The sequence below is a fragment of the Leptonotus elevatus genome, chromosome 6 (genome assembly GCF_054856555.1).
Source record: "Leptonotus elevatus isolate MCC_2025b chromosome 6, RoL_Lele_1.0, whole genome shotgun sequence".
Classification (NCBI taxonomy): domain Eukaryota; kingdom Metazoa; phylum Chordata; class Actinopteri; order Syngnathiformes; family Syngnathidae; genus Leptonotus; species Leptonotus elevatus.
This window is the reverse complement of record NC_141244.1, coordinates 1,768,304-1,777,368: the sequence shown is the minus strand read 5'-3', so window position 1 is coordinate 1,777,368 and position 9,065 is coordinate 1,768,304. Positions and strand designations below refer to the sequence as shown.

Here is a 9,065-nt window from a genome sequence, read left to right as displayed (position 1 = left end):
TATCTTCTGTGTTATTTGTATCTGCAATGGATCTTTGTTTCACGCAACCAGAATTAATAGTGCAGGCATTTTCATTGAATGAATATAATTTAGTCAAGAGGATAAATTATGACCCATGTTTATACCTTTATCTTTAGTTGCAAGCAGCTAAATGTTGAGCAATTGTCTCAATCTTAACGACTGTCTGACTCGGTAAAATAGAAAAGTCTACTGTAACTGAAGGACTGTATCACACAATATCTGTTTTAGGGGCAATGCCATAGATTAAGCATATTAACTATCCCTCTTGTTAAATGCTTCATCTCATCTTTCGAATAAATGTGACTAGATTTATAATAATCTTTAGTATGTGCACAAACTTTAGGTTCTAAATGCTTTTCTAGTTTGCTCCAGCATCTGGCACATATCCCGTTTAAAAAAAATGCAAAACTGCTTGATGATGAAGACCTTTGGTAAATTAACTTTAGCACATTAGCCCATCAATGGCGGGAGCTACTTCTGCCGCGAGCGCTCGACACTTTTCTCAAGCTTCTACTTCGAGTGTAACATCACTAAGTAACAGCGAAGTAAAGCTAGTAAATATTTATGACCACCCGCCAAAATGAATTTTAACCCGCATCTGGCAGGTTAATTTTAGAGCCACTGTATATATGCATAAGTATGTGTGCATCTACTGTATATATGGATATCATTGCTGTCCTGTGAAAAACACGTTTCCATTTTTAGGTCGCGGGCTGCTCTCCGGTAGCTCCTATGGTGGAAGTGTTTTTCACAGAACAGCGACAATATGTGTATGTATGTATGTATGTATGTAATAATTGTTTTCGTTTAAAAAATTAGGTTGCTGATGTATCCAGTTCAAGTGAGGATTCGTTAGCAGAGGAATATGTTCCAGATTCTCACAGTACTTCGGACACTTCCTACATTGAACCTGTTTCAGAAATTCAGAAATCCGAAGGTATTTCAGGAATGAGCTATGAGAAAACTGCTCATCCTTTAAGATGAGAGGTAGTCATGTTTTAAAGAATAAAATGTTCAATGTTCACTGACTCTTTTGCATCTGGTTTCATGTCGAGCTTATCCATTACAAAGCTGTGTTTGACCTAGATAACCTGTTCACATAAGAAGCAGTTTTATTAACATACCAGTTTCAGTCTGTCCTAAAATTGTAAGTTGTAACATGAGCACCATGTTAAAACTTACAATTTTAGGACAGATCAGGTATGACTTTGCATTTCACAGTATTGTTATGTACAACAATGTGTCCTTATATCAGGTAAGTCATTACACATCAATGCCATTTTAGTTTGTGTAAAGTCAGAATGCCAGAACTTTCAAATCACTTCAGTGACATGGTTGCTGTGTGTTGTGTAAACTTTGTCCTTGTAATGTGAGTTGGTCCTCATAATTACCATTTTTGCAATGGGCGTGGCTTATTTAGGTCATTATCTATGTCCTCACAATTACGGATTTTTTCAGGTTTTTCTTTTTTTCGTGTGTTGAGTTTTTTCAAGTTTTGAAGTGAAATTTTCCTGGACAACCCCAAAAAAATTTTTTGGGTGCAAGTCCCATCTCTCTGGCATTAGCAGAAAGGGGTGTCCCTGTAATACACAATTAAACCGGTTTGGAAAAAATGTCCTCATAATACACAGAGGCAAGTATGTGTGTGTGTGTGTGTGTGTGTGGGGTGCATTAAAATTAGGAGCAGGTGAACCGGAGCCGAGGGAAATGATATTCCCACGCTCCGATCCACCCGCCTCCCAAGCATGTTACTGAGTGTATGTGGTGCATAGAAAAAAAATAGATAGGGTGGGGGGGGTGGGGGTTTACACGGACAGGGGACCGCAGCACTGCTCTATACGCAGCCGGGTTCCTGACTATAGAAACACAACCATTAGTTACAAATTGCCAAATACAGAAACATCAATGCAAGTTATCACGCTGCTGTGGCTCTCGCTAACAGGCAGAATTAAAATCCAAGTTTAGGTTAAAAAATTCTATATACGTAGACCATGTTTCTTTAAATTTTGACATTTGGTTTTTAACGGTATCCTACAGTCCAAGACAGCGGAAAGTTTTTCTAAGACTTTAGTCCAGAAACACATAACCGGAGTACATAACCATAAAGCATGAAAATAAGTGTCTGTAGTGTTTTGTAAACACTGGAGACAAATGTTGGAGTCTGAGAGTCCCATTTTCCTCATCATATATTGAGTAATGTATGTTCTGTGAATAATTTTATATTGGATAAGTTGTAAATTTGTGTGTTTTGTCATTTTAAAAACGTTTTCACAAACTTGAATCCAAAAGTCAGATTCCGGAGCTATAGACAAGTCTGTTTCCCATTTCGAGATGGGTAAAGACGTTTTATCAGTATATGAAAGTAACTTATATATTTTTGAGAGTTTTTTTGTTGTTGTCGGAGAAAGCTTGGTAATATCTTTAGCTAAAACAGGCGGTTGGAGCGTACCCTGAAGTGTTGGAATTTGTTTCTTTATCATACAAGGATGCAAGGATGTATATGATATAAACATATTATCTGAGAAGAGATGGTGGAGATGTGTAATTCCTTTCTGCTCCCACACATTCAAATAAAACGATTGGTTGTTAATTTGAAAGTCGGGGTTATGCCATAGGGGAGAAAGCCCGCAGGGCTCCACTTGGGCTTTTGTCATTTCTAGTGTCTTCCACCAGGCAGTCAGGGTGGCGGAAATCATTGGATTTTTAAAGCAGTTACGTCGCTTAATCGATGTTGTAATAAAGAGTAAATCTAGGAGTCTGAGGTTATTACAATCCTTCTGTTCTAGTTCCAGCCAACAGTTAGTATCTCTATTGGGTTGTGCCCATAAAATAATATATTGTAGCTGGTTGGCTATATAATAGTGCATAAAATTTGGTGCCTCTAGACCTCCTTTGGATTTATTTTTCTGAAGAGTAGATAGACTAATCTTTGCTTTTTTTTTTTCCAGTAAAATTTTGTAACGGCTGAGTCCAACAACTGGAACCAGTTAGCCGTAGGTTTAAATGGAATCATTGAGAAAAAATAGTTTATTTTGGGTAAAACTTTCATTTTAATAGTGGCTATTCGTCCTATTAGAGAAATAGGAAGATTATTCCAGCGCTCCAAGTCACTATAAATGCTATCCAGAAGTGGAGTAAAATTTTAATTAATTAAATCAGTTAATTTAGGTGAGATTTGTATGCCTAAGTATTTTAAATTACCTATAGGAAATGAGTAGTATGGGTCCTGGCTTGCAGGGTTCCATGAATTTTCTGTAATAGGTAGAAGTGTTGATTTTGTCCAGTTAATAGAATAGTCTGATAACTGTGAGAATTTAGTTATTAAGTTAAATACTTCCCCTAACGAAATAGCAGGCTTTTCTAAATAAAGTAAAATATCATCGGCATATAGATTAATTTTATGTTCTGTTACCTCAGAGTGAATTCCTTGAATCATTCTTTCCTGGCGTATGGCTAATGCAAGCGGTTCAATAAATATTGCAAATAATAAAGGCGACAGTGGGCATCCCTGTCTTGTGCCTCTCTGTAGTGCTTTACTTCTATAAAACACTACCACCAAGAATGAAAAAGTGTTTTTTGATAGCAAAATACGTTTATTTACATTCAACAGTGTAACAATTTGACAACAATTTGGCAAACTATTTACAAATATGTGCAACTGTGGTACTATTTACAATTATGTGGATGTTTCAACGACAGTTTTTCTTTTTGTGTAACACTCTCCTGCGTGCAAGGAGACGCAACAGGATTTGCACAACAGATTAGTTTCACTGCGATTGCCTCTTTGCGTGCAGACGCTACACTTTCTTGCCGGCTGTTTTTTCCGGGGAATAGCAAGTATATACTGCAGTGTGTGTTGCCATCAAGTCTACTATCAGGATCATGTTACGGTTACGTTACGGTGGTGTTACGTGTGGCTTCCTCATGTCCTTCAGTTCCTATACCGGGTGGTAGATGTTCTGATCCATCTTATCCACTCCATTCATGGTGGCATCGTAGTCCAGAACCAGTGTCTTCTTCGTGATCAGACTGTACCCGCTCCTCCGATGAATATGCATTGGACTCGGGGTACTCTTCATCGTCCGATTGAATGTCCGCTTGTGCAGAAGTGCTCGGTTGTGCTCCGCGTTTTCCGGCGTTAGCATCGCTTTACTACTACGTGATCATAACGGCCGCGTCAACGCTTCCAACTTCGGCGTCAAGCTCGTGCTTTACTTCTATAAAACACTACCACCAACAATGAAAAAGTGTTTTTTGATAGCAAAATAAGTTTATTTACATTCAACAGTGTAACAACTTGACAAAATAATTTGGCAAACTATTTACAAATGTGTGAATGTGTTACTATTTACAATTGTGTGCACTTCAATTTTTCTTTTTGTGTGGTATATTGTGTAACACGCAGCAGGATTTGCACCACAGATTAGTTTCACTGCGATTGCCCCTGCGCGTGCAGACCCTACACTTGCCGGCCTTTTTATCCGGGGAGTAGCAGGTATGTACTGTAGTGTGTGTTTGGCCATGTTGCCATCAAGTCAACTCTCAGGATCATGATACGGTGACCTGGTGTTACGTCTGGCTTCCTCATGCCCTTCAGTTCCTATACCTGCAACAACTTCCTCCTCCTCTTCCTCCTCCTCCTTGTCTTGTGGTAACAGCCACCCTCACCACCTGCCGGATAAACTCCAAAAAGTGTTGGCACTTCCCAGGATTTTTTGTTTTGTGCAGGATATATGCATTGAACATGCATATTTGAAATAGATAGGCAACACATTTTTTTTGCCATTTCAATGTTTTCCGCGTGAATGGGTGGTAGATGTTCTGATCCAGCTTATCCACTCCATTCATGGTGGCATTGTAGTGCAGAACCAGTGTCTTCTCTGTGATCAAACTGTACCCACTCGTCCGATGAATATGCATTGGACTCAGGGTACTCTTCATCGTCCGATTGAACGTCCGCCTGTGCAGAAGTGCTCGGTTGTGCACCACGTTTTTCGGCGTTAGCATCGCTAGCCGGTGAGGCTTTACGACGTGGTCGTCAACGCTTCAACTTCGGCGTCAACCTCGGAGTCACCATCATCATCATCAATGTGCTCTTTAGCACTGGTCGATGCGTTTCGTCTTGCTCAAAATGCTCAAGCGTGAGCTGCTTGCAACCGGTCGCCATTTTCGCTTCCTCAGCTATTCTCCCCTCAACACTCTAGCTCCACCTCACTTCTTCTACTACTGACTCCTACCCGATCTTGTCCAAAGAGAGTCATCGCTGCCATATAGTGCTCATAAATAGTCATTCTACTAACTCGATCTGCTTGATACTTTGAGCACAGCTGGCCAAGGCTTTCCTCCACCCGTTTCCATTAAAAAACATAGTTAACGTCTTTTAACGTTTTTGGCGGCACTCATTTGGATTTTACTAAACGCTATTAAACGTTTTTGGCGGTCAAAGAATTAATTACTAATTATTAACATATTTTTTTGTCTCCTACTTCCTTTTTAACTATTCTCTCTCTTTTCAAACACACCTAAATACGTCTAATAGTTCTCTTCCTGCATGCCTCCAGGACACATTGATAAGGTTCTCAACAAGGCGACCCAACCGGGGTCTGTGCAATTTTCACCTCCCCCCTCTCTCAAGGGACGGATGCCCAACAATCAGCAGGCGTCGTTTAACTCTGCTACAAGAATGGCTAATCCGACTGCTCCACACAAACATGGCACAAGAACAAGCATGGACCGACCACAGATTGGTCACCACTTACCAGATGGGCGTAATCATAAAACGCACTTACCCCCCTCAGGATTAGTCACCGAACAGACGCCCCCCTTAGTACATATATTTACCATTCACAGCAATGCAAACTTGGACTTACTTTTAATTAGTACAATCTCATAATAACTGCCTTGAGTACCAATCCATCCAATTAGCCCCTTAGTTATTCAAGTTAACCTTATTCAATCCCACAATGTTTTTGTTATTTATTAAAAAAAATTATCTCACAAATTTCCCTGGGTATTAAGCCCTGACAGGACCACCATCGGCCAAAGCACCTCAGGTCTGACACCACCCAAAATTTCTTATTTCCACCGTTTTGTTATGCGGTTGTTAGACACTATCTAACTATGGAGGACCAAAAGTGCCAAAATTAATTAAATGAATACACCAATATATGATTAAATAAGTGTGTCATTAATTAAATTACCTATATATATATATATATATAAATAATAATTTCTGTATTTATTTATTTCATGTTCCTGTGTTGCAGCGTTTTATGACTTTATTTTATCATCAAACGCGCCCGTCAAAGATAGTGGGCGGGGCTGATTCACTAAAATCTTGTCTAATCGACTGCTTCGGCCTGAAGAGGTTAGAAACACGGCGGCTACGGTGATGGATTTTTTTGCTGATATAGAATGATCAAGGCTTGTTATTGTGCAAAACCAACATAAAAATAAAAGCAATATTTCTACTATTTCGCTAAAGTACAGTTTTAACTTGTAGGTGTTTCCATTGAAGAGTGATTTGCCTCTGAGGCGTAGTTCTCGTAATGTCCCGCCTCGACTCTCGCGAGATCTCGCAGTTGTTGTAGGCGGTCACGTCACGCTAACGCTCTTCATGAACGTCACGAGAATAAATAGTATGCGTGTATGGAGCTGCAGCAGCCTTGGCTCAATAAAACTTGTTATCCCCTCAGGAAGCAATTTTTACACAAAAGTGGCCCTGTACTTCCAACTTACTTTTCTGACTTCCATTTCAACACGTCTCAAAAAGCACATCATGAGAGCGTAAATCTGAGTCTCATGGTAATGCACCTATTGAGGTAAATAGCGCCACCCAGCCTATCAAATTGTGTTTACTAGCTACTCACTCATCAATGCATTGATTCATTTTTGGATTTGCCTTGACTTGGTGAGCAGGGTGGCCAATCAGGTGTTAGGACCTGCCCACCAAACTTTGATGGGTGAGTTTGACAGATAAAATAAATTCATGAAACGTCGCAACACAGTGACCATGAAATAATTAATTAAATAGAAAAATCATTATATATTTATTTACAAATAATCATAGGTATTTTCATTAATTAATGGCACATTTAATAACACATTGATTTATTTAATTCCATATTTAATTAATAAATTTAACATTTAATTAATTAATGACACATTTAATTATTTAATGGTGTATTCATTTATTTAATTTTGGCACTTTTGGTCCTCCATATCTAACAACCCCTTATACACAAGTCTCAAACCCTTTTAGACAATATTTTAGACAATATGACACAGACACATACAGGAGCTCACAGACAGACTAACACAGTGAGAGGCCGTACTCACATACACTTTGATAGAAAACGTTCTCTGTTTTCTTGCATGTTGAAATAAAACTCAAAGTTGAGATCAAGTGAAGAGGCTTTTTTGCAAGAGATTTTATTTAGAAATTTCTAAAGTCATTCAGAACCCTTACTGAATCAGAAGTGGTCTCTAAATGTGCCCTCCTTCTGGGCTCATCCCAACTTATACAAAAACAGTGTTTACAGAAAATAGTCTCCCCCTCCTGTCTCCTGTCCTTGTGGGAAGAGTGAAATACAAAAACAGATAATAAATCTTCAGCTCGTATCCTAGTCCACTCCAGATGTAGGAAAATAATTGGTCCCGGCACCACCTGGACCGGATAATTTATGGACAGAAACTTTGCTTGCACTTCCAAACATTACTCCTTTAGATAACAACAGAAATCTTATTAGACATTTCTTTCCCAGAGAAGAGAACAAAGGCACTATACATCGAATAACATTTGAATAAACTGTTTTCTTATTATTACACAGCTCTAACTAAAATCAAAACGGTTAAGATATAAATTGAAACAGTAAAATTTTTTAACAATGTTAACAACTTTTACACACAATACTCAAGCTTCTACCCAACATGGCGGATAATTCTTGCCTATGCTTCCACAATGAGTTGTCACTTAATATGTTTAATATGAAGTAAGTATCAAGTGATACTACATTTCCATTCACTTCACACACTCACACAAGGCCTTTTGTCAGCGTTTCACAGAATTTAAGTATGTACACGACTCCAGTAACCCCTCTTTACACGGACGTTACTTGGCTCCGTTCCCTTCCACTTGCCATTGACTAGTATTCACAAGGTTTTACACTATTGCGTCAGTACCTTCGCACAATCTTTTTCACTCACACTTTTCTCACCACTGTTGTCTTCCCTCTGTCAGAATGCCGTAAGCCTGTCAGATCCCAGCTGGCTGGCAGAGTTCCAGTCCTCAAAAAATAATCTTAGGCTCACTCAGGGAGCCTGTGCCATGGCCATGGTCTTTCTGGAGTCCACCACGCCCGCTGGAATCCTTAGGTCTTTTGGCACCCGGCTCTCAGGACCAACCTAGAATATTTAATAAACAGACACGGAAGGAAGACAAGAGATATAGACTCGCAAGGAGAATGAACAGAAATGTGCAGATCACAACCTCCTGCCCATTCTGACACATTCTGTTGTTCTTCCTCTTTTTATTGGGTTGACCTACCACATGGACATTACTGCTCTGAGGGGTTTGGGGAAACACGTAGCAGCAATGTGACAATCATTTACAAAAAGTAATTTTACAGGCAACAATGCAGACATCCTTTAACACTAAAAGCTTCTCAGCCATAAAAATGTTCCGGTCATTTGTCTTGTGATGAAGGCACATTTCCTGTCTTGTGTTGAAGCTTCGTGGTGTAAATATCTTTAATTGGGAAATCCGATTTAAGTCGAAATTCGGTTTACATCGCCAGCGTAGGAACGGAACTCCGCCGTAACTTGAGGACTCCCTGTAATAATACTGCAAATTTAGTTATAATATTTATTTTCAGACTATCATTAGCATATTATATGCATACATTTTGGTGACACACTTTTCATTCATAATGCCACAAAAACGGACAGGTTGCTGCGTGTCACCTGTTTTTTTTCGTTCTTTCTCAAAGGAAGAAAATCTGAAACCTGTTCTCCCCGTGCTTGCGTGGGTTTTCTCCGGGTACTCC

At 39.3% G+C, this 9,065-nt stretch overlaps 2 protein-coding genes across 6 annotated transcripts in view; both read left to right on the top strand.

The window, feature by feature from the left end:
- LOC147171776 (uncharacterized) overlaps nt 1–8,428 on the top strand; it is an 18,146-nt gene extending 9,718 nt beyond the window's left edge. Inside the window, exon 8 of the mRNA XM_086077785.1 lies at nt 8,261–8,428. Within this exon, the coding sequence (XP_085933911.1) occupies nt 8,261–8,428 (168 nt within the window). The remainder of the gene's footprint in view (nt 1–8,260) is intronic.
- The window catches only part of azi2 (5-azacytidine induced 2), a 56,882-nt gene that overhangs the window by 24,196 nt on the left and 23,621 nt on the right, over nt 1–9,065 (top strand). The window lies entirely within an intron of this gene.